General features: G+C 39.8%; 1 protein-coding gene across 1 annotated transcript in view; it reads right to left on the reverse strand.

Moving 5' to 3' along the window:
• Positions 1–24434, reverse strand: part of CSTPP1 (centriolar satellite-associated tubulin polyglutamylase complex regulator 1) — a 79773-nt gene extending 55339 nt beyond the window's left edge. The window contains exons 1-2 of the mRNA XM_036384696.2: positions 24224–24434; positions 15261–15363 (exon numbers count right to left, since the gene is read on the reverse strand). Coding sequence (XP_036240589.1) covers positions 15261–15363; positions 24224–24269 — 149 coding nt within the window. The 5' untranslated portion in view covers positions 24270–24434. The remainder of the gene's footprint in view (positions 1–15260; positions 15364–24223) is intronic.
• Between the last annotated feature and the right edge of the window lie 2830 nt (positions 24435–27264).

The raw sequence follows: 27264 nt of genomic DNA on the forward strand, positions 1-27264 counted from the left end.
ACCATTTGCACTAATGCATTTTGAAAAAAGTAGTTGGTCATTATGATGAATCTTCAATTAGACACTCATGTTTTTGTATTTCAGTATAAATTTCTAAAATATGAGTTGTAAGCATTTTAGGCTAACTTATTACAGCAAACATTTGTCTTACAAAGGTTTCTCTGAAGTGCAAGAGGTTCTCCTTTGGGCATGGTAAATCTCAACATACAAGAACAAAAGAAATGCAAATACAAACATTATATACCAAAAGGTATAATGACAGGGTTGCCTCAAAGATAGATTTTGTGCATTTCACTTGGCATCATGCAAGTGGGACAAAGCTTCGAAACACTCCAGAGAGATCATTAAAACATTCACTTGGGACAGCAGCTTAACTCTCCCTCATAGATGAGAATTAATGAAAAGATTCAAGTTTACTTTCATCACAGCAGATCCTCTCCATAGGTAGCATCTCCGAAACAGACAAAATCTGGTGGTCAGTGTGAACACTCTCAGTCTGCAATTTTAAATCACCTCTTTTAATATAAAGACTTTAAATCACTTTATCCTTCATAATACAGAAAAGGGTCTCACATTTGAAAGAATTATTCCACAGACTTGACCAAAATTTGAGTCATGTAACAACTGGGCGTGGGTGTGGGTGTGTGTGTGGAGAGAAGCCATTCAGTTTTTACAAAAGGAATCACCATTTCTCATTTTTAATATCCTGGTTCTCAAACATATGTGAGCAAACAGAATCTGTTGTCATGTGTTGAAAGGTAGTACAGAACATAGTTTCTAGTCCCCCTACCCAAAAGGAAATGTAAATAAAATAAGTACAATCGCCTTATGATTAAGAAACACTCATGACATTTGAATCCTGGAGTCAGGAATATTCTTCCTGTAAATATCATGGACACATACAGTATTTCATATTAATGAAACCTTATTCATGCGAAGTAAAGCACAATCATCGTCCCAAGAGATTAAAGTAAATAAATAAATCATGTGCTGGATCAAAATACGCCAAAATTACATGACTATCATTGCAAGCAAAGAGTATTCATTACAAAGTGCTGTCACTCACTGCCTTAGAGTGAACAAGTTCAGAGTAAGGTAAAGTAACTTGCAAAAAGTCCCACAAGATGCCTGTGACAAAGCTGGAAATGGAATTTCAGATCTTCTCATCCCAAACCACAGCCTGTATGACTTCTTTCATTTCTGATCTGCATTGTTTCACTGATGAAAGACTGATGGAGAAAAGAATGATAGAGATGAAAAAGAAGAAAGTTGGTGTAACAGAAGAAGGCAGCTTTCAGAAAGATAACACACATAAGGGAGACATTTTGGAAGAGAAAGAAAATGAAGGCACAATGATACAATCAAATGCACCAAATTATGCTGCTCAGAACATCTACAGAACATGCAAATTTTGGAAGCAGATCCTGGCACAATTGTAATGGAAAGGTCCAGACATGAAGCCAACATACTATTCATTCACAGGAGACAGGCCTACTATATTACTCCGTATTTCTAATAAGCAAAAACTCTAGTCACTCACTTTTCAGCATGGGGTGGCTTTAAACCTACCAAGCAGAAGGGTATGATATCATTTGTTGCTTACTCAGTTAAAAGAGTGGGTGGATATGCTGGAACTTCAGCACACCTGGTCGTGCTGACAGCCAAGTGCCTCCAGCTAGTTGAGTAAAGGAGGATTTTGTTTAACTATACAATGGAAGGATTTTCCCCCAAAAGCTCAAGATTGCAAGCCTGGGAGTCAGAATTTTATCCCAGTTAAGATGCTACATTTCAGACACCCTACTACTTACATTCCTTTTTATAAGTAGTAAAAGTTCAGCTCAGAGGAACCAGCCCATGGTGGAGCTATCCAGCAAGCAGCCCAATGACAAATCTATTCTCAGATAGGGTCAAGATCACTACAAGGGACAGGAACACTATATATTTTGAATAAACTATATATGTTGAAATTCCTAGATCATGGGTAGATGGCCAGTACCAAAATAACTTGGCCACCTTTTTTTTTAACAGCTGCCCAGAGATGAAGGTACCATTAATGTGGCAATCTTACAGGTACACATTTCTAGAAGAAAGAAAAATTATGACAACCCTATGTTGTTACATGTATTCCAACAGTAGGTAGGGCATATGACCAACACCTTATCTTGATTTTTATACATGCAAACAGATGTTTTTCCCAATATCTTTTGAATACAGAAATTAAATAAGCTGCAGTCAGAGGAATGGCTTAAGCAAGGTATCAACAATAAAGGAACAAACTTAACCATTAAGCTCAATCATTCTCAGCAAGTTGAACAGCTGCTGAGATTCTTCCCTTAGGATTGCTCAGTCTTCCCTCTATCTGTCCTCCTCTCAGTGAACAGCTCATACTGTTAGCAAAGTTAAGTGGCCAGAGCTTTTCAGCACATTTGAAGAATAAAGACTTAGGAAAAAACCAGGGTACCTCAACAAGTTTTTACTTTGTCCTCAATCACTGAGAAATGGGTTTGGGATCCAGAAGCAGGGAAAACAATTTTTCACTTCTCTGGTTAATTGGTCTTTTTCCTCTTTCAGGCATTTAAAACGTAGCCATCTGCAAGAGATTCCTTCTAGAAGAAAGCTTTCAACAACTGTGTTAGTCTCCAAGCCTCCTATTGCAAACCTAATGCTTGCTTCAGTCCTCTACCAGTAAATAGAGTAGGAAAATTAGAAGAGTAACAACAGTTATTAATGATGTGATTTTATTTGTCTTGCTGAAACCAAGGCTACAAATTGAATTGAATGTTCATTAGTTAACACCAGTTTACTGTGAGCACTCATATTTCACACAAGAATTGTTAGGCAACTGGATACTCTGTTAACAAAACAGCTTTTTCCATTCACTTGTGAGAAAATCCTGAAGAAAGATGAGAGAAGAATAAAGCAAGGTTCTCAGCTGATGGGGATATCTAAAGAAATTCTTACAGTAGGGGCTTCTGGATGCTTTCTCACTCCTTTCCTTTCTGTGCCCCAGAGCAGCCAAGCCCCAGAACAGTCTCCTCCACCACCACTGCGGAGAGGGCTGCATCCGGCAGCATACCCAGGCTAATCTTGTGGGATGGCACATACACGTGAGGGGAAGAAAAAAGATTTGGGAGGAGACTGTGATAAAACAGCCCCAGCTCTCAAAAATGGCTGTGCTGGGAATCCTAGCACTCAGGTGCTGCTTCTCTAAACAGAGCAGCTTTCATAAGGCTTTGTCTTTTGTGCATTTACTTTTCGGCAACCTGCCAGAGTCCAGAAACTTTCAAGCACTCTTTTCAAACCTTTGGACTTCTAAATAGATTGTAAAAGTCCCAGGATGCTATGGTAACATCTCAATTGAAACCCATTACAGCAGTTAGCCTCTGCCTGCTGAACTCAGGCAAAGCCAAATACGCACAATGCAGAGTCCCAAGTCCTCAAGAAGGATGGAAGAGCTTGCCAGGACCCTGCTGTTCCCCTAGCAGGTGCCACCTTTGGTTACCATGCAAAGAGCTGAACAAGTTCACAGGACCCCTCCTCTACCAAATGGAAAACAAGGAACAATGACCATATTTCCTTAATTGACAGCATTACTGCTCGCACCTTCTATCAAGAGTATGATGAAGAAAAAATTTTGAAGGCTTCTTGAGCATAAACCACTTACACACACACCCCCACACACACCCTTCTCTTGCCAGCTACACAAGTGTCTAAGTCATTAAAACAGAGTTGAGTGTCTCAAGCAAAAATAAGGTAGTCTCAAATGCAAAGTTGCTGTCAGAGGCTATGTTTAGACTGACTGAAAGGTCTGTAGAGAAAAACAGTGCAGAGGATTTGATGTCAACATCATGGGCATCCCAGGATTTGTTTTTCTTGACACATGCCCTGGACTACTTCAATCTAGTCCCATTAACTGAATGCTCATTTGCAGAAGGAACACATCTTCCAGTTGAGCCCCATCTGAAAGGAACCCAGAGCTCCAAGACTGTTTCACTGTGTGAACTAAAGCACAGTAAGTAGGGATAACCAGGAGTATTAGGATTAGAGACTATGCTACAATGGGTAACAAATAACTAGCTCTAGCAATAGAAAATACTGAAATACAAAAGGCTATACAAAACAGGCAATTTCTATTGTTAAATAACTCATCCACAACAATAAAGCATCCCCAAATAACCAACTGCACTTAGCCCAAGGCTATGTTCTGAGATAGTAAAGTGAGGTTTACCTTGCCTAGAAGGAACCCTGAAAGGGAACACTTAAAACTGGAGGCATAACTGGGTAAAAAAAAAAAATAAAATCACTGTTGTAGTGATTAGATTACTGCTGTATGAATGTAATTTAAGATCATTTTATTCTTCACCTCTTGGGTTAAGAGTACTACAATATTTGCAATATTCAGATGAATCACTGGACTGCTTTTTTAGCTATCCCCCTTGGAAAGTAGTGTAGGACTATGAGCATTCCTCAATTCAAAGCCATTGTTTCAAGTGCTTTTTTAAATTCCACACATCTTAGAACTTGGGACACTGAGGTCAACCTCAAGGAAACCATCATCTCCCTCTAACGAAATTAGCAGTGCTTTTTAGACATTTCCTTGGAAATGTGTTAAGACAAAACAGATGCTATAAGTTATTCCTGATGACTGGCTTTAAGGGAAAATAATCAGGTTTTTTAACAACTAGGCAGATAGGAAATCATTAACATTAAAAACTTTTGGTAAGATTGGTTGATATAAGACTGCAAACACAGAGACTGGATCTTTTGAGATCCTTCCTGTCTCATGCACTCAAGATTACTTCAGCTGAAGGGTGTAGAAAGAGGGAAAGGAGCGACAAATTTTAATTATGTGTTTTCAGACTTCTTAATATAGGCTAGGAATCTCTGTATTCATGGCAGACTTAATGCAGGTGGTACAAAGATTATCCCATGTACTGGGATGAAGGAAATGAACCACAGCACCTGTGACACAGCTCAGAGTAGGCAGTGAACAAGCTTTCTTAGGTTGCTTTGTAGCAAATCAAACCCTCTGAGACCAGTATACAGATTCTGGAGAAGGAAAGGATTAAAGGAGTTGCTGCGCTTGCTTGTTATTACCCAGAAAGCCTTTATCTTTTTTAGAGTCCCTCTCCCTTAATTTTTCATATGCTAGGTCAGTAATTTAACACCTCAAGCCTTGCAAATCCCAAGCTAAAATGACCATACTGTGTTGAATTAGTAGCCCAGGATTAAAAAAAAAAATTAAAAGGCAAATGGGAAGGGGTGGGGACGTGGGAATCTTTAAAAACAGAGGCCTTTTGATCAGAGCAGCATCCTGCAGTTTGCTGTAACTCAAGCTGACCATTCTTACATGGCAGGAATTAAGGACTCCCCCTGCCAGGCAGGGCCCTATTAAAACACAATAGCTGTTTGAAAAGGGTAAGCAAGCTGATATGGATATAATAGGCCACATATTGGGGCCCCTTTCTACTGTGAAATAAAGCTTCTTCTTAGAATTATGAGCTGGGAAGCCTAGTATTCAGGAAGACGGGAAAGGGCATATAATGAAAGACCATAAATAGCCCTGCAGAAGCCCTCCAAGGTGCTTAAGGGAAAAGTAAAGAAGCCTTCACAGATAAGCATCAATCACCCATGACCAGCTCTTTCAGTCTGATCAGGTGCAATTTCAGACTACATGGTGTTACAGGGAGTCTGGAGAAGTCTTGCTGGTATAAACAGAGATTTATTTTTTACAGTAGGAAACTGTGTAAGTTGCATACCACAGGAATAGCTGCATGAACACCATTATAACTAGCTTTTATGGAGAAGACTGCAAGTTGCTACCCAGCTTCCCTCAAAAAAACCTGTTTTTTTCTGCCCAAACCTAAACTAAATACATAAATAATAAACCAATCCAAAATTATAACTACACAAGGAAAACTGATAACTCTCCAGCTAATCTATTAAGTATTTGTTCAAAGTAGTTCAACTTGACATTTTGGGGCAAGAAGAAAATTCCTTCTGAACTGCTCTATAACTCTCTATATTCTGAGGGTATGGGAGCTGCAAGTCCTCTGTTAGCTTCATTATCATACACCATGATCTCTATTCTTTGGCTTCCTTTATTAACCAATGAGTATTTCTGTCCTCCCTGTCATGTTGTGGAATTAATTCACTAGATTTAAGATGCCACAGAAACCATACCGTGAACCTGTGGCAAGGGTGACAGGATGGCACAAAGATGAAAAACACTATTAAAAACACAAGCCACACAAGGTAGTACCCTGATTTCCTCTTATCTAACACTTCAGAAAGTAGCTATGGAATTGACATCGGCTGGAGATGGAATTTGATACCAAAGCATAAATGTCCACCAAAGGAGGAGTATGGATTTGAAAATTATTGAGGAACTGCACCCATCTTGAACTCTTGAGATCAAAGTAAAATGCCATGTAAAAGCAAATTGACTTTGCAGAAAGTTGAGGCCAAAGCATATATAAAAGTAAGGGCCTGCTTGCTCCATTCTGCATGAATTCTCCTATTGTAAGACAGTTCCATGTTTAATAAACTAGACTTTTAGTTATTTTAAAAGGTAGCAGCCCAATCATGTTATGGCTGTGATGACACACAAAATACTGAAATATAACTGAATACCTGTTCCAAAGAGATTTGATACTGGTGCCATGCAAACAGATTCCGTATTTGCTCATTTCAGCCTTCCTTTGACTGGAGAATTTCAGAGGAAGAAATTTACAACTGGTACTTTGTCATCCAATTCAGTTGCCTTGGCAAGAACTATAGCACATCAAAGACTAAGCAGCTTCCAATATTTTCATCATGGCAACAAATGAACCTTGCCAAAATTCCCTAATATAGATGAAGTTACATCATTTGACATTAATGCTAACTCTGCATTTGGAGATTGCTTAGCTAAACCACTTTGTGCTCACTAGAAGTTCTTGGCTACAGTGTTGAGCAGCTACAGTTTGTTTAATTCACTTGAAGATACACAATAATATTAAATTTGCAGGACATGGTTATTGCAACTCACTAAAGCTAATGTATTCTGGGATCTGTATGGTTTCAACATAGCACTGCACAGAAAATCTCAGGTTCTCTGAAGACATGCAGATTTCAAGAAACTAGACTTTTTGCTTTTCTTGCTATTGTTTTGTGCTGTTTTTACAGAAAAGAAAGATAAACCACATTGCAAAAATGCATTTTTCAGGCTTACAAGACTTTTGGTGTTTAATATTAATGGAAATGCAGCCATAGTTAAGGGATTTTATCCTGTAAAGGATAAGGAATCCTATTATGGGATCTTATCAGCTCCCATTGCTGCAAACATTCGCTGATTTTTACAGTTTGGCATACCTAATTTAGGAAAAAATTTCCATCTGTTGGTCTTGTCCACAAGGGAACACATATATTAGGGAACACATACTCTTAGCACAGCAATGAGAAATGTACCTCAAGGTTTTCTGTGATGCCTCAACATTTTACAGCCTAAGAACAAACACAAAAGTCCTTCCAACAACACAAAACTGGAAAAAACCCCCAAACCAACAACAGAAAACCAAACCCCAACTTCAATTCTCATCAATCTTTCTTTAAAGGTATTTCTGGGAAGAAAAAAGTGTTCCTTAAACTTACACTACTTGATTCCAATTTAATAGGAAGCCTTATAGGTTTAGACAGATGTAAGCCAAGAACTCTAAAACTGATCTCCTATATACATGAAGTAGCCTAGACCCATGCCAAAGTGCTTCATTAAAACAAGAACTAAACCATGTGAGTTAGTACCACAGAGAGAGGTACTGCTATTCATGAAGTTACCATGTATCCAACAGTGGTACTCCTACTGCTGAAAACATCAAAAGCTTTATTGGAGGAAATAGTATGTTAAAAAGAAAATATTACTAACAGAAAATTATAAAACTATGCCTTTCATTCTTAAGAATAATTTTTAAACCCCCACATACAATATGGGAAAAAACACCATGTACCAAACTTTCTACGCTGCTATGTTTTTCCAAAGCTGCTATTCTTGAGTGCATTTCTACTGAATTCCAGTTCCCAATTTCATATTACTAAAACAGTTTCCTTCAAAAAACTTTGAGAAACTGCAGGAAATCCAATCTTTCAAGCATGTGACCAAGCATGAGGTGAGATTACTGCTTTATATACACATTGCAGATTGTATGCAAAAGACTGTAAGTAGTCCCACTACATCTGTGGTGGATATATCACTATTTATGTTTCTCATCTTTTCCTATATATTCCAACAGTGACTCAGCAAGCACAACTGAGCAATTTTCCAGAATAATGGGGAAAGCTGCTGGTCAAACAGTTATATCAGCATTGAATATCTACCTTGCATCATGGCAAACTCTACAACAGACCTTTTCTCAGTGGAAGATGGACAATACAAGATTTCCAGAGCTCCCCAGTTCTGACCTGGGGGCCCTTTCACTTCTGCAAGGATAGAAACAAAACCACAACAGAGATGCATGATAAGAAATGCAAGAACAGGGCAGGAACCAGCCAATATCACAGATATAAAATAAAAAAAAATAGCAGACTGATGGAGAAAGTAAAACTAAACAGAAGACTCTGTGATATCCCAGGAATGCACATTGATGTGTGATGTACATTGCCAGCTCCTGTCCAGCCTTTCATCCACCAGTATCCCCAAGGCCTTCTTGGCAGGGCTACTCTCAATCTGTCCATCCCTCAGCCTGTATAAGTTCATACATTTCAAGTCACGAAAGCCTGATCTTAGCTCCCAGCTGGGATCATAGCCTTCTCCAAATTTGTACTAGTAATATCAGTAACTATGATGAGAAGCAATAAAAAAATTGGAAGCATAAACGAGAGTTTTACTAGTTAAAAACTAAAGCTAGAGAGAAGATAGTACATTCAACTCTAGCACAGAGAAAAGGCACAAAGTTAACTCAGATATATATTGTCTTGATGCTTGTACCATTTGCCACATTCCTGGACTCTGGCTTTTGGGAAATTTCTTTCCAGTTTTATTAGCTATCCACACCACCTGTATGCAGTTGGCTTTAATCTAAAGGAAGCTCAATTTCATGGCATATGTGTTGCATTTCAACCTTCAAGGCTGTAAGAAAAAATAAAATATACCCAATTACATAAGGTCTCCATAAAGTAGTCAGCCAACTCTTGCTGCAGCTATTCTGAAAAAGACCACAAGTAAGTATGTAATTTCCTTGATGTGAAGGAATAGGAAAGACGTGGGCAAAGACTGCACTGCTCCTCCTGTGTGTCTATACTAGGAGCATCATAATCTGATCACACTGCACATGGAAACTGTGATTACCTCTTTTCAAAGAGCAAGAGCACAGTGCAGGTCAAGTCAGTACTTAAGTGCAGACATCATGGATAACAACCCTGTGCTGACAGCATGCTGATATCCAGTATTAACATTCATATGCTTTGGCAAATCCTGCAGATTCTTTTGTCACCAAACAGTATGAGAAGTTTCTTACGTGGAGTATATTACCACATAGAGCATCACTGGTAAATACTTTCTTTTAAGTTCAATTCTGCTACTGCTTTGCTACAATTGTTCCAAGATAATCCTGTTTACCAAAAAGATTTTTTACCTTTTCATCCCCCTTGTATTTCTTTGCAAGGGACACATCTGAATATCCACTCATCTGTAAGATTCTCAAGTATAAGGTAAGACAATACTACATTTTCTAATATATTGGCAACATGTACAAACTACAGTGGGAATTGTGTTATTGAGATTAATATATGCATTTTTTCCATCTGTTTACTCAACAGCAGTTATCCCAATCAGCATATTTGTCAGGTTAGGACTTGTTGCAATGTTTGTTACAGAGAAACAACTCTGGGAAAATCAGGAGTTCATAGATCCTGGCTGTCATATCAAAATCCCAGTGCTGTTTCTCCCATAAAGGAATTCTATAATAAAAACATAGGGTGACAGATACACAGGTTCCAGACAAAATTCACATAATTTAAATGTCATATAGAGTTATCCACAACCCCCAGATCTTCCATAGCTCTCATACAAAACACATACCCCATGCACAGTGGGCAGGAGGTATTGAAATCCCATTTCTAAGGTGGGCTGGAGAAATTCAATTACAAGAAAGAGAGTTTGCCCTTCTGACAACGCTTCTCTGCAGAGGTGAGACTGGAAGGCAACAAAGGGACTAACAGAAAGGCCTTGTGTCCATTAGCAACACTCTTAGTGGAGAAATATGCAATTACTGTAGGTTCCCCAGAAAGATTTATCAACAAATTCAGTCCTGCAAATCCATTGCAGTCTGTGGAGAGATACTTTCAAAATGTTTCTTTCACAGCAACTTATACACATTAACTGCAAAACCTCCTCAGAGCTTCTGGCACAAGTGCTGTGTCTGAGTTCATATATTCACTCTCTTTTCCCTGATAACTGAAGAGCAAAGGAGAGACAGACAGCAGTCGTACGCAGTGCCCTAGGGGTCAAGGAATCCCAAGTAAAAGCCTGTCAGGAACCATCAAACACATTATCCCAGCTGAGATTTTCAGCCCAAAGGGGTGCAGCACAGCTAGGTCATTGACAGCAGCAGCTTGATACTGATCACATGGCTCCGTGCAGTCTTGCACTGAGTGGCATCATTTTATCTTTTTCTCTCCATAGTGGAAGATGTGCAGGAATCAGGACAGTATTTGAAGAATACACGAAATGTTGAGGGGTTTTTTGCAATTGCTCAGAAGATTATATCAGAGAGAATATCAATATTTTAGGTAATATCCTAAAAGTATTAATATCTCACAAATACTACTGATTTGCCCAAAACACAAAGAACTAACTCTAAAAAACCCCAACAACCAATGCCCCTCCCCCAAACAGTTGTACTGAGAAATTCAAATGAATGGCTTCATCTCTCAGAAAGGGAATCTGGCGCAACTTGTCAAAGCCCTAAGGACCTTCCCACTACTGTTTTTGCTGTTTGTACTGTAATTGTACAGAGTCGACATTCTACAATGCTAGGTGCTGTAAAGTACATGCAGTACAATATCACTTCTGTCTTGAAGAGCTTACACTATCCTTGCAAACAAGACAAAACAAGTTACTCTGAAAAGGGGAAAGATGCAGAGCAGATGACAGCAAGATGATGACGGTGATAAGGCCTACATACACAGATGCAAAGAAAAAAGAAAATTGATGGCTCTAAGCATCTCTCCTTTTCATAATCAGATAATTCAGCTTATTTCCAGTTGCCAATTAAGGTTGCCTTCAGTGAGTGGCTTAGTTCTCATGGGCATCCCATCTGTCTTGTTCCTGGCCCTTCCCCCCTGCCCTCCTCCCCCAAGGGTATTGAGACATTTTTAAAGAGAAGGACATTGTTTACTCTACAGATTTATTTCTGTTATGTTGTACAGCAATAAAGGACTGAACAAGCCAAAAGTTTGTCTGATACCAAAGCCTGTGTCTATTGCCAGAGAAAGCCAAAGGAGCAGTATCACATTTGTCCCTAAGGAAAGAGATGAACAAATCATTCCAGCCAATCCAGACAGCAAGAGAAAATGAGGTACTTTCATTGCTAGAAGTTGATACTTCTCACCATGATAACATCTTCCTTCCCAAGGATCCCAAACTATATAGCACTGTCAGTCTTGTTACTAGGAACAAAGCAAATGTTCCTTCCTGTAAAACAAGGCTCTACACAGTGCTGAGCTGGTATTTTGAATTGCCAGGCACACAACAGATCTAAAACTTGTATCTGACCCTCAGCCTTGTCACACACACCACAGATACCTCCTCAGATAAATACTGTTAAACTGTCACATAAAATCCAGCAGGGGCGTTCAAATTAGAGCCAGCAGAAATGCTCTTTAGAGGAAAAGGGGATCTCAGCCATCAGTTTGCAGAGTCCAGTGGAAGCAGTGCTACATCTACGAGCAAAAAGCAAGAGTTTTTTCTCAGTCACGCTCCAGCTAGCAGGTGGTCAGGACATATTTCACCAGAAACAAGAGAAAAGGAGAAGCGTTTTGCGACAAGAATATATAGACTCAAAAAAAACCACCAAAAAAAAGGTCCATTCTCTTGTCTCCAGTTCACTTGTGTTTGATTTATCATACAAACAAAGTTATGGAAAAACCAGTTTCCTCACCAAGGTAAGTTACAACTGGTTATTATTTCTGAGCTTTCCAAAGAGTCTTGAACTGAGCAGCACACCTACCTGCTGATGGAAGAGAAAGTTTCAAGCAAAGGTTAGCCTACAAGAAAAGTAAAATGTACTAGTAGGAAGTCTCTTCATCTATTTTTTTTTCTTGCTGGTTCTTTAAGCTGAAATGAAAAAAAGACACAGACTCTTTTAAGAGCCCAGAAAATATAAAGTGGGATGCTATGCACATTCTCTCTGCGTGATCAAATGCATTAGAATGAGGGCCCTGGTCTTCTTCAGTATAGAAAAGATCAAGAAAACAGGATAATAAATAATGTATAGGGGGAGCTTTGTTCCTTTAAGATATGTTGGCACAGACATCAGGCTGGAAGAAGCAAAGCAGCATTAGTGTGTAATTACACAGAGTGTTTTCAAGAGTCTGCATTTCACGAAGATTCAAGAGCAGAGCTGAGATTTCTCAAGCTTGTAATGAACAAATACCAGTAGCATTTCAGCATATCTATAAAGTCAAGATTAGTCCTAAGAGAGGCATAATTTTACCTGTTTAACTAAAAGATGTGGATTAATTGCCAGAGGGGTGATTGATCCCTGTTCCTGTAAGGGTCAGGAGTGAGCCAGATGAGGGAAGCCTCAAGGTACTCCCAAGATCGAAAGCAGATGTCCACATGATTGGGACAAATGAACACTGGAATAAAGTGGGAGAAAAAACTATCCTTGAAGACTATTCTGGAAGGAAAACTGTAGAGATCAAGGTTAGTCCTCTGCAATCAGCAATCACAGTGCTAGATGGTGGAGAGCAGTGAAATACATACCCAATTCTGTTTCTTAGAAAAAACTGAAATACTCATTGCCAGCAAAACACTTACTGCTTGATCCATACAGAACTAAATGACTGTATCATTTTCAATTCTGAAATTTCACTCAGGTATGCTAAGTCCCAACAAAGTTTTCTTAATTACCAAAAAAACCCAAGTTGCTGTAACTGGCTCAAAGACTTGAACTGACATGATAAAGTGGGGCATTGCAATGCATGATGGAAATGCCATCAGGTTGCTCTTCAGCAGTGAATCCAGCAGAGAGGTCCATGGAACACCACTACATTGAGAAGTATGCCCTCTGAAAGGAGTTTGGAAAATATCTAATACCCGTCCTTGACAGATTAATTTAATTTCTGAAGTTACAGAAGTCATTCTTTTACACCATAAAGACTTTAAAAAAATTACTTGTTTGGGCCTGCCAAACTGCCCACTAGCTTTCTAAACCTGGGCTTGGTCTCTAATTTTAAACCAGCATAAATAGGGAAAAGACAATTTTAAAAACTGGACATCCTAATAGCAAGTCCCTTCATCTCAAATCTGCAGCATACTTCAAAATATCTCCATTCCAATCCTCTCCTTCAGAAAAACATGGATTATGGAAAGCACTGGGACAATGCCCACAAACCTTCTGGAATCTCACAAGTTATCTTTGAGCTTGAAGATGCTGAGACTGAAGATCAAATTTATTTGCTTGGGAAAGAAGAGTGGCCTTCAATGCACAGCAGGAACAAACATTGAGTGGATGAACAGAAATCTTCTGGGCAGTGAGGGTTCACCACTAAGCCCTGGGAGCCAGAACATATGACATTTTCATAATATGAAACTTCACATTCTACACCCATGTCGGCTATCATTTATTCTCCACTTTAAATGAAGAATCCCACATTTCAAATCTTCACAGCTCTCAAAATTACTAAGATTGTTTGTGCTTTGGTATGGGGACACAATTTCATCTGCTAAATTCCAGATATTTTAGAAAAGAAAAAAGAAAAAATGAGAACTACTAGTTCTATATTACAGAATGAATGAAAAAGAATCCTCTTCTACAGGAAATATACAATCCTATATTCCTAGATATATAATAGATAATATTATAATATATAATACATAATATATAATATATAATTATATTATATATATATATATATATATATAATATATAGTCCTATAATCCTTTAATGAAATCAGAAACTCCACAAGATGCTCACTGTGAACAAGAAAACATTGTAAAAATTGTATCTCTGAAAATAAATGGGAAAAACAAGATCTCTAGTACCTAAGTCAGTCTGAGGATTTTGTTCTATGGTGATGGCTTTGTTCATTATAATGGTTTTGAACCGCTACTTATTCTTTTAAAGGTAGAAGAGGAACAGGAAGTGAAAAGAAAATGGTTATCACATCAAGATGAAGAAATACTACAGAGCATTTTGAACAGTTTCACTGTGTGAACAACCTCTTGCTCACCATTTAATTTTTGAAGTATATATATGATCAGAAGTTTAGAAAGGACACAGAAGAGTCAATTTGAAATTAGATGCAAGCTAATCTGCAGAGGTGCCTCAATGACAATTTCAGCAGGGTATTTCAAAGCCACCTTGCCTTCAACTCCACTGAAGAAATCCTGTTGCTGGGTGGAGGTCATTGTAATCCTGCTCTTTATCTTTCTTAAGCTCTTGTTTTCCAACTATTTGCTCAGCTGACTAATGTCAGTATTACTTTCTCTGGACAGAAAGCACATAGTTTTTCCCTCAATAATTTTCTTGCAAAGTAGTAAGAAGAGACAGTGGTCATGTCCAGCACTTAAGGAGTAAAGTACTACTTAAGTACTTAACCCTTACCCAGGTTTTAAGGGAAGAAGAGACATCCTATTAAAGCATTTAACAGAACAACAATCCCACAAGGATACAAACAATTCAAATTCATACTCAAGAAAAGGAAGAATGAGTGCTGCTGAAACCAGCAGCAGCCTGTGAAACAGTTTACTTCAGTATTTCTCAAGCAGTTTGATACTAACAGTCCTGACCAAGAGAAGCAGAATTTGGTTAGCCATGTTTTTAAAATCACTGTTTCCCAGAGTGACTACTTTACACTAATGTTTGTAATAGAAGAGGTACTGAACTGTACAAAACTCACTACAGTTCCAAAACACACTCAGGCAGCCCTTGACTAACCCAGTAAAATCCAGCATTCACAATATAACCAGCACATGTGCAGTTCCATTCTCCATGTATTCTGTCTGTTTCCAAAAGCCCTCCTCAGGCTGGCCCTATTGGCAGCATCCTGATGTACTTACTATTCAGTGAAGAACCTGGCAATGCCATACTGACTAATATCTTCTCTGTTCTCCAGCAGCTGACTCACTGCATCCTCCATGTATGTGAGGACATGTCGCTGAGCTGCAAATAAAAAACAGTAAGAGACAGAAGTTAGAATATAAGGGGCCTTCCCAGAGCCAGACAAGCCCAGCTGTGCGCCTTACACAAGACATCAAGCATCTGCTTCCTCAATTAGAGAGTGGAGGTTTCTTTCTTCCAGAAATAGATAGCAAAATTCATCACCTAAATCCTGCTTTCCTTCCTGGCTACACAGACTTAGTCATTAACAGCACTGACCCTTTTTTAGAATCCCCTGAGATTTTGGTATTGAAGGAAGATACGGAGTTGTGAGGCAGTTTCACTGGAAAACGCTTACTCCAGAGGAGTTCCTGATCTCTGTTCTGGGCCATCTTTCCTACACAGATTGTCAATGCTGTTTTGATGGGGCTGTTGCAGAGCTTTAGGTATTCTTTACTCTCCCCTCTATACCAAAGCCAAGTAGCTTTAAGGTTGTTTTGTAAAGGTTTCCTCCTGAAGGTGCAAATAAAAGTACATCTGTTTCCAAACAAGCATCAGTGAATGTGGCAGGTGGGGAACAGGTCTGAATGCCAAGAGAGAGTTATATTGCTCAACAGCCAGTCTCAAATAACTGCCTAGGCCAAACAGGAGAATTTCAGAAATGGTGGATCTGCCAATACCTCACCACAGAATGACACTCACTTATAAGACTCCTGAGTAAAGACAGTTTGGTGCAACACAAACTGTTTTGCTGCTTCTACAGGGGGCAGACTGTACAAAACAAGCATTTGCCAGGGAGGAAGCAGCACAGATTTACCACTGAGCCCCTTTGATGTTTTTGGCTAGAAACCAAGCTAGAGCAACAAAGAGCCGAGTCTGAGGTGATGTGCCAGCCAGCAAGCAGTAGATTTTCCAAATCTACAAGTTCAACAATCAGAAGACAAGTTACAACGAACCCAGGAAAATCATTCCTAACCTGGAAAGCACACAAACCCTGTTCCCAAACCACACACCTCCATCCTAAACACGTATCCTACTGTACCTTTGCAAGTAGTGTCGTGTCCTAAAAGAGCAGGAGAAAACCCTTAGGGAATATAGGAAAGGCAAGGGCTGTTCTTGCTTCTTGCCAATCTGCTCCAGACTTGGCAGAATCACCCCCTCAGCAGCAACTGGCCAACCTCAGACCCACATCAATATTCTCTAAACCATTTTAATTTGTGTTTAATATCCTGGTAAGCATCAATCCTGTGCCACTTGATACACAGCATGGAAGGCCCTTTCATCTTAGTGTGGGGTGGACTTCAAGAGAAGCCCGGAAATGATTATTCCCAGTGGATACAGTGATTAAAAGTATGTGTGAATATTGATTGCTATCAGGGGATTCTCTGCCTAGAACACTTTTCAGGACAATAGTAAAATTGGTTAAGCACACCCTGGAAAATACCTTGCAGCTGATAGCAAAATGGTGAGCCAAAGGTTTAAAGATATTATCTGGCACTAAAAGATACAGGGCGTAGCTTTATTTAATTATTTTAATGCAAAGGAATAAATTTAATTTATGTGAGTGATTAAAGAAAAATAGCTCTGCGCACCTGTGTCCCCTGAGGGAAGAATGAGTCCGTGCAGCTCAGTCACAGGCTCAAGATAGCAACAACTGGGTAACTTTACTTCAGCCCATCCTTCCTCCCTCCTCCTGAAGCAGTCCATCTCACACTCAGCAATTGTCTCCCAAGGCACCTCTTGAGGTGTCACATGTACCAGATTATGCCAGGAAACGGTACTAGCAGACAGACTTCCACTCAGCCTGTAATAAACTTCAGCTCAACTGCAAAACCATTCTCAACACTTTGTGGGGAAGTACACACTCCTTTCATAGAATAGTCCCTATCAATGAACCATATTTCTCCTTAGAGTCATAAACCTCCCCTAAAAGCCTTTGGGAATAGACAGGCATGGTCCCACAGTGCTACACAGCACAATGTAGCTGACCTCTATAATAAATACCTTTGAATCTGCTCCTGGAGAATAAATTAACTTTCAACATAGAATTTTAGACCTTTCAAAATGTACACAAAAATATATAGGTCATTATCGAATACAATTGCTTGTAAAAGGGTATTTCTCTTAGGTTTTTTGTTGCATAGCCTAAGGATCCTGGCAAAGAGCCTCTATAACTATTTCCCAGAAGAGAGGGTAGAGGTGTGGGGAAGAGAAGAAAACTATGAGCAGAGAAATTAAAAGAAAATAGCACTTTAAATCTCCTTGAGAAGTCTCCCTCTTTGTCCCTTTGGCTGTTGTGCTCTCTCCAGGTAGCACAGTTCACACTGCCAAACCAAATTCCAGCTCTGGCTTCCTGTTCACTGACTGCCCAGTTCCATGGAACGATGCAAGTAATATGTTTTATAACCCAACCAATGCTATGCTATACAGGAAAGTCACAGAACAAAATGTAATTTAGCAGCCAGAGAGGCAGTGCCAGGTTTTAGCAGGCCAGAGAGGCAAAATAAAGTGCCAGGAGTCTGGTTATAGCAAAAGAGTAGTTCCTTAATTTATACAAATGGTACTTTCCATAACAAACACTGGAACCATACCGGAACATTAACCGTTTATGCAAGTATAGTCAAAAATCTGTGGAGTTCTAGGCAAAATAAATGAGATGATTCATACATTTAATAGATTTTGAAAATTCAGGCATAATGATGTACTGGTTGCTCATATTTTGAGGCCCTCTTTGCAACAACAAGGCAGCAAGTCCAAATCAGAATGTAAAGCCCAAATACTCACTGTGCTATTACAGCTTTCTGTCTCTACTAATTTTCTTCCTGACAGAACTCCAGTATACTGCAGTTTCCACACAGGAGGTGTTACAGCAGGACATCCTCAGCATTTGTTTGTTTCAGGCTTATTGTAACAGAAGTTGCCTACTCATACAGAACTTTCCAATGCAACCCATATTCTGTAAATATAACAAAAATTCTCAACTCTGAAATCCCAAGCAAGTACCCCAAACAGGAAACCAGTGTGCCTGCCACACTTATTTGGTAGGTACCACACTTTGCTGTCAGGTTTAAAAACTAACAGTTGGGTTTCACAAAGGAATCTGACAGAGTAAGTTCACAGAGGATTTTTCAGGCAGCCCATAACCTGATACTAAGTAAATACCTTTGCACAGAGTATCTGAATTCTTATCACTAAGCCACGAGCAGTGATGTTATACTTGGAGCCTCAGTCCAATCAGTAGCAGCACGTACAGCTCCTCCAAAGCTGCCCCCTGCAGCACTTAAGAGAACAGCCTGTGATACTCACATGGTCACACCCCCCCATCACACACATGCCCAATGTTTAAACGAATCTTTGGAATAAATGCACTTTTAGCTCAGAACCAAATTCAGGGCTGAGCAGTGGCTGTTCAATTCAAGCATGGCCAGACCAAGTCATACAAGTACAAGGCATAATGGGGATTACATCCACAATCTCCATAGATTTCTCTACAGCACATTAGACAATCATAACTAATTCCATTTAGCCATAACCACACAAAATAATTTTGCACATGTATTTAAAATAGTAAAAATAGTCTTTTTATAAGCTACCAAATTACTTGTTTCAGTCTTCTGATAAGAACAAACAATCCACTACTTTGTAGGTTTGATTACACATGTTGTAAGAACAAGCATTTATACTTGAAAAGTCTTGAAGGAAAATTTAATGCAAATAATATCACTGTACAAAACTGAATATATGCACTGAAATTCTCAGAGCTAGAAATTCAGGAAGAAGGAAGGAAATAGATGTCACCTTTAAGTCATGATACTGTGTATAGGCAATGGTTTTATTATCCAAGTGGATAACTCTCCAGGAGACACGACTTCTTCTGAAACAGGAGCTGTCTATCAAAGCGATTTGTTCTGTATGCACACAAGGGGTTTTTTTGTTTGTTTGTTTTTTGGGGGGTTTTTTTTGGGTTTTTTTTTTTTTTTTTTTAAGTTGGGGTCATTCCTGGCATAACTGAACATGCTCAAAAATCAGGAGTGGGAATTCCTGGATAAGACCACCTTTTCTTACTTATTTGCCTCCTCCTCAGCTGAAGTGCTGAAAATACACACTGCTTGATGAAATTAACGTTATGATTAATTTCAGTTATCAGAAGCTTGAGAGCATAACAAGCTTTAATGGACCTGGACTATTTCTAGCATTTTTAATCTCTGAGAACATATACTCTGAGAGCATAAGGTAATAGCTAAATACTCTTTCAGTATTTGTTCTAAACTGTAGCTTAACTAAGGACTACCTTATTAGACACATTGGAAAGATACATCCATAGTAACATAAAATCAATTTCATGCAAATATAAACCAAAACAATAATGATGCAAGAGAAAAATAGTAAGGATATAAACTGCAACAACAAAATCACATCACCTCTGGAAATTTTTCCAGCATCAATGGTTTTTCAGGATGCGCATTATAATCTTTTCAGATATCATTAAGGACTAAATCCCTTCAGATATTGCTAAGAAATGGCCTGGGAAAGAGAAGTGAGTGAACAAAACAATTAACCTAAATGCTACATCTCTGCACTGTCATAGTTCCTTCCAGCTTTGCATAGCTTCACAGTGTAATTTCCTATTTACCCCCAAAAGCAAAATGTTTTTTGAAGGATGGAACATTTAAGTACAAGTAGACCTTGTCATACCAGAGGTATCATCCAACATGAGACTTGCTCTTACTCAGGAGCACATGCCAAGAGGTCACACACCATAACTACAGCACATTTCATATGTCCCAATTTTCAAAACCACTTTCAACAAAAAATTTAAGAGACATTTCCATTTATAATTTATTCTTGACCATAGCTGAGAATTTGGTTCTAACAATGAGCTGCACACAGACTAACTTAATTGTGCAAGTCCTTCCAGCAGACTGCTTCCTGCAAGGTGTCATACAGCTGCTAGAAACCACGCCCCCACCAAAGCAAATAGCTGAGCAATCTTCTCTTTTTTTTGTTTGGTTGGGGTTTTTTGGAGGTTTTTGTTTAAATCTAAAATTATTAATTGTGGAAGAAATTGTCATTTCAGTTTGTTATAAGGCATTAAGTAGCCTAATGGTTCCCTACCTATTCATGCTCAGAGGGACATATGCAAAGGACTGTACTCTCCAGTTCTGGAACTCTACCTAATTCAGGATCAGATTTCACCTGCACCTTTCAAGTTAAGGTGGAAATCCTGCGGTGCAACACCAGTATGGTGGTGAAATCCTCATCTTTTGGACAAAGTATTAGACTGAGTCTAGGAAGATTCAACTAACATTGAATCTTTAAATCTTGAAGATTTAACTAACATTTCTATACACAAACTCTTACACATTATATTCAATCTACATTATAGTTGTCCTACCTGTACAACAGAGCAAGAAATAAAATTTTTAAATAGGCGTTCTCTTCTCTTTTTCTAGACCATGAGATCTTTAAGTCACAGTGCTCCACAGAAGTTCAACAAATATCTGTACTAAGAGGAGAACCAGTGTCAGCTGAGATGTCTGGATAACAATGTAGCCTATGTGTTGATTATGCTGTTAAAGGGAATTATTGTACTTGCACTTTCCAGATCATTATTTCTTAAGGCTGTTCAGAAGAAGAGTAAGCCTTAGGCTTCAGCAAAGTTTCCACACAACAGAAGTTCTCTCTTGGGAGCTACTCAGTTTTGTAAAAGAATGTATACTCTTTCTAATCATTAAACCCAAGACCTTTTATGAGAGAGATGAGGAAACACAACTGTGTGTTCTGGCACTTGATAGGCCCATGCTTTACTGATAAGGCAATTTCCTAGCAGAGTATTTGCATTCTTACATGCCTTATATTGGCAAAGAAGGACAAGAAACAACATCCTGAAGCTGGGTAGTGGAAGGCAAGAGAATACATAGAAAATAGAAGTTTGCAGTACTCTGCAGCTTTTTCTCCATAACAGGAAATGGGAGCAGGGAGGTAATACAATATGAAGCTTCAGAGACAGCTGCATGAGCAGAACAATACCCTAAGTGCTCTGCTGCCTGCTATAAATAACTGAGCAATCACCAGTTATTAAACCATAATGAGGAACCATGAAAAATGTCTCAAATATGCCTCATTTTGCCTACTGTAGGTTCAGTCTCATCCATCAAATGAGAAACACATTATCATCACTATACCCAAACAATAAATGCTGTTTATTCAGTGAAACTACTGTTTATAATGTCCTGCTTGTAACAACATCATCTTCACTGTAGCCCTTCTGCCAGTTCTGCAGACCTCATCTCCAGTCCTATTCCCTAAGTAATGGTCATCTCTTTTCTTCTACTTACTGTCTCATTGTGGCATGACACATGTTGCCCTGACTTTCATATTCCAGGAATTTTGGCATAACAAAGCTTTGCAATTATTTTTCATCTTAAGTGAATACTTAATTCTCTCCCTGTTCATTTCTGTTTTAACTCAGAACTACTTTTATTTCCCTCTTAGCATTCTAACTGGTTAGAAGAATTATCTCAAATAGAGCAGGAAATAAAACAGCAAGTAGCGCATTATGTTATTCTGGCTGCTCAATTTATGTGATGGCCTGGTTTTGATAATGAGAAAGAGAAGAGGGGAAGAAGGGTTTGGGTGAGTTGCCCATTCCAGCTCAGAAATGGCAGGGTCATCTGGTCTCTGAGAGTTAGAGAATACCTTAAGTGGCAAGCTAAGGCAATGCAACTCCAGAATGAAATCACAGACAGTGAAATTTATCACAGCTCCTTACAGCCCCATTTCAGACAACTGTATTAACAAGACCTTGAGGCGCACAATAGAACAATCCAAATAATGGTGATTTCAGGATGCCAATGTAGGAAACAGAAATGCAACTTAGAAAAACATATGAGGAGGTGTGTTTGTTTGGGGTGGGAAGAGAGGGAGTTGGGGATTGTTTTGGTTTGGTTTTTAACCATTTTCCTACTGCTAATCCACACTAAAATCCTTAGGATCTGTGAGCAGTTTGGCAAGTTACAAAGTCTCATGAAGGCAGAAAAACTGGTTTTCATAACATTTTTAGCTAATAAGAATATGCTTCCTCCTCTAACAGACAACAGAAACTGCAATCTAAACCCAAGGTATGCTAAGTAATGAACAGAACAAACTCTTACACAAGTTATTCCTCACCCTAATATGGTCACATGTCTTTTTCTGACCCCAATGTCAGAATAATTTAGAAAGTTGTACAAAATGAAAAGGGAATTCCAAATCAGCATGTGGAACAGATATGAAAGAGGCTCACTTAAGTGACTAGTAAAGCTGCTTGCACCTAACAATCTTGTACATATAAGAAATCTCTCTTGTACATCGCATATCTTACCTTCAGATGTGCAAGAGAAAACTGGTTTATTTTCACACTTTAAGTATTTTTAGTCTGCTTCCTAGATTGTTTTGAGTGATTCAATCCTTACTGACAAGTTTCACACAATTAAAAGGGCCTATTTCATTAAAAACAATTACAAGAACCTGAAACCACGTTGGCTCATTAAGAAAAATAAATTTTACAGGTTTCAACCTAGAGCCACTCTGGAAAAGTTATTAACTATTAGCATGTAGGTTAAAAATAGTGAAGTGGTGTGTGTCCAGTGTGTCTACATGGCACTGTGATGCTGTTCTCAAACACTTAAAGCTCCACAACTGAAATCAGTGATAACAATTTAAGCAAGGGGAGTCCCATGAGAGTCACCCTGAATAGAGCAGTAAACAAACCTATTTCTGCCTTGAATTTCCTTGACACAGAAAAGCATTGTAGTTATGCAGGTATGCACAAAGCACCCTAACAGCAGCCTAGCAGCAACAGCACAGTGAGATTCTATTCTAAGATGACTTAGATCACTCCTTTGCTTAAATGGTTAAACAAAAGTCTTTTAGTCTAGTACCCCGTGCAAGACAGGTTTTCCATTAACAGCAGTGTTTCTGCACTCTTGTTCCATTTTGACTTACAGAAATGGCAAAATCATGACGGAACAAGCAGCACAAAGCAATCCAATCCATTCCTGACCTTCCTTTGTACAAGAAAACCACAGAAAATTATGTATACCTTGATAAGAGTTATTACCAAACAATCTCTTGGGCCTAGAAAGTAATGGCTGAAGAGTTTCACTCCACAAACACTCTCTTGAACACAATCCAAATGCTTATTACTTGTAATTCATCTCCTCCTCAGCAATTAAATGAAGTCATATTGACTTTATTCCACCCTAATTATTTTTATTTGACACCTTAACATCAAACCACTTTGCTTCTTAGTTTCCTGGAACATCAAGCCGTTACGGGCAGTTTAATAAGGATGTAGTCTTCAAAGGAGTAGCCGCTTCACAGGTTAAAAGATTTTCATTTTATGTAGGAAACAGTATCAATGCTACCTTATTTCAGAACAAAAGAGCAGCACTCCTTCCCATTGTTGGGAAACGAGCAAAAAATAAGGATGCTCACCTAGATCTGTGAGCAAAACAGGTTGGTAGTGGGTGAAGTCTATCACAGAAAGGCTGGAACGCCGCTCGCTATTCATTCACATCGCCAAAGCGGACAGTGGAGGAAGGAGACGGCAGCTCAGCTCCCGCCGGCCGCTCGCGGAGACCGCACCTCTGGGCACTGGAGGGATGAGGGATGCTCCCGTGCCCTCCCAGCTCAGCGTCCACAACCCGCTCTGTCGCGGTCCGGTGCTGCCCGCTCTCCAGCCAGGGCGGACACGGAGCCACTGCGAGCCCCCTCAGCCCGGCCCAGGCTGGGGCCGCTCGCCGCACTCCCCGGAAAGGACGGGCCGGGCGCAGCAACCCCGGCCCCGCCGAGCCCTCCCCATGCCGGGTCCCGGCCCACCAGCACACCAGGGGGAGAGAACCCTCAGGAAGCCTCCCCGCCCCGCCGCGCCGCTCCTCACCCAGATACTCGGGCCCGGGCAGCGAGAGCCGCTCGGGGCTCAGCATCCTCCTCCTGCCGCTCCTTCCCAGCTTCCGCCCGTTTCCAAGGCGCCCGACGCTCCCGGCGCTGCTCGGCCGCTCGCCCCGGCTGGGAACACGCCCCTCACCGCCACAGTTCCGCGCCCACAGGCGCCCGGCAGCCCCATCGCCTGTGCCCTCAGGGGCTGGGGCAAGGCTGGGACAGAGCCCGGGAGAAGGGACAGTGCCTGGAGCCTGCTGACAGCGCCCGGAGCGGGGGCTGCGCGGGGGCCGCGCTGGGCGATGCCCCAGGCTGCTGCTCCCGGGCCGAGGGACGCCTCAGAGAGGGGAGAGCCAGTGAGCAGGATGTCCCGAAGAGCTGAAATAGCGAGAGGAGAGGCACGTGTAAAATCATCCTGATTAGATTCAAGTTGTCTAACTTAAGGTATATTCTACTGCTAGGGGTTATTTAGGACTACAGCTGTGAGGGAAAGATCTTGATTTGAAGGTGAATTGTAATAAGTTAAAATCATACAATATGCTGAGTTGGAAGGGACTCATCAGAATCATCGAGTCCAGCTCCTGGCCCTGTGCAGGACACCCCAAAAACCACACCGTGAGCCTGAGAGCATTGTTCAGATGCTCCTTGAGCTCTGCCAGCCTTGCTGCTCTGACCACTTCCCTGGGTTAATGAAGTCAATGTGTAGCAGCTTTGTTCCAGAGAGCAACGACTGAAAGTGTGACTAAGGAGATCCTTCAGAGTTGTGTCCTACTGTCCATACTATCCCAGAGCTGGAATTTCTGCATCCCTTGTGCTCAGGAGAGGTAGGTATAGGGAGCCTCAGGAATTGTCCCTCTGTAGATTCAAGTAGAAATGAGCAGAAAAGTCCTGAGTCGCAGGGCTCTTTCTGTTCTTGGCTGGGAGCTTGTATGGGAATGGCCATTGTAGTGGGGATGTACAAGTGGCAGAGCTCTTCATGTGGCTAGAAGCAAGCCTGCTGGACTCCTCTTTCCCAGAAGCTGATGTGGCTAAAATTCCCAAATTACTTTGCCATTTCTTTCATCACCATTAGAAAAAATACCAGCCCAGGATGTAATCCTGAAAGCATTACAAAAAAACCCAACCAACCAACCAACCAAATAAACAAAAGGACTGCAGGTGTTTCTGTGTTTTAATTGACAAATGCAAAAGAACAGCAATTAAATTAACCATTTGTACCTGCATATGATCCGCCTTTATTCCACTAGAGAAAAATACTGAGGCACTGGCAACTCAACTTTAATCTATATTTAAAGGACAGCTACATTTAAAAAGGGCAAACAAGATGTTATAACTTAACTGTTAATATCCCACATAAGATTGCCTGGACCTCTCCTTTGTTTTTTGTTCTGTCTTTAAAAGCATATGGCTTAGATATAAATATTTCAAAGATGAGCAAGAGAATAGTTTAGGGAGCAGACAATGAGACACTCCAGCATAAAGAATGATTGAAAAAATGTAAGATTGCCTTAAAGAGGAAAAATGTAACATATGAAATTATGTTACCTAAAATTATTTGTACTACAATGAAACTCACTCAAAACTCCAGGTTGTTCAGTTTGGCACTTTGTGCATTCTGATATAGGCTATAAATTTAAATATGGGACTTTTTCAGTTATAGATACAATGAGATCGCAGAATGCATTGATACAAGATATTTTGGAGCCCAGAAATTCAGTAGAATTTAGAAAGGAAGTGGATTCAAGCAGAATGAGAAAATGCATGATTGTGTTGTTACACACATAAGCAGTGTCACTGGTGTTTAAAAACCTCTTCTATAATGCGGGTCAGCTGAGCTGGTAAGAGCCTTCCACAGGTTTCCTTTTGTTGTTTAAACCATTTCTGTAAACCAGAGTTTAGCCTTGATCAGTATCTAGAGCACTGATTTACAAGAGGCCTTTAAAGCCCAGTTTTGAATATTACATGTTCTGACATCTCTCTGTTTTTTCCTTTAGGGTGGTTTTTCTCTTCTCTTCTCTTCTCTTCTCTTCTCTTCTCTTCTCTTCTCTTCTCTTCTCTTCTCTTCTCTTCTCTTCTCTTCTCTTCTCTTCTCTTCTCTTCTCTTCTCTTCTCTTCTCTTCTCTTCTCTTCTCTTCTCTTTCTTTTCCTCTTAGTCTCTATGGGTTAGACTTTGTTATTTCCTTCAGACCAGCTAAAGGAAACCTTTTGGTCACTGGTCCCATTTGCAGTTCTAATAACAGTAAGTTTCAGTAGTAATGGTGCCTGACTGTTAACCTAAAGAAAACTATACAAAAACAAGATGTCATTTCTGAGACTATTTATAGACTTTCCTGTTTACTATTATTTCTCCTTTGGCTTGCCAGAGCTCGGATTAGGTGATACAACAGGTCAGCAGCACTTACATGTTCCCTCGCACTCATGACCTGAAAAGGGAGAAATGCTGCCAGCCTGGCCATAGGTGTTAAGTTTGTTTTACCAACTTCATTTTTAGAACCCTATACTAATGCATTTTAATAAATTCAGAAGGTTTTTCTGGGCCATCTGGAGGTTTAATAGCTGCCCCCAGAGGGGGCACATCTAACAAGGGCTTAATGTTCTTTTGGACCCAGCTGGAAGAATGATTGTGAAGAAAATTATTTTTCCTTGTCACAGCCTCTTGGTAGATTATCAGAGGTACAGATCTCACTTCAGGGCAGCCTATGGAGTACACTTTTACCATCTACCCTGGGAATCATGGTGGTGCTTACATCTAGTAACTAAAATTGCTGCATTTTGTTTACCAGGGACATTTGGGCATCCAAATCAGTCTTTCAAGGAGGATCAGTTGGATTATATTGGTATATTTTGTGCACACTCTCTTTCAGAGTTAACGTGATCTTGATCTTATTTAGCTTAATTCATTTTGAAGTGTGGTTTAAGCAGAGTTTCAGAAATCATATGTTTCGTAAACTGGGCTAACTTAGTTATATGAGAGTCCATGTGACCACAAGTTTGAAAATAGTGGTGTAATTTAAATTACGTAATGAAATAAAATGTCTTTAT

The sequence above is a fragment of the Molothrus ater genome, chromosome 6, assembly GCF_012460135.2.
Source record: "Molothrus ater isolate BHLD 08-10-18 breed brown headed cowbird chromosome 6, BPBGC_Mater_1.1, whole genome shotgun sequence".
In the NCBI taxonomy this organism is placed as follows: Eukaryota; Metazoa; Chordata; class Aves; order Passeriformes; family Icteridae; genus Molothrus; species Molothrus ater.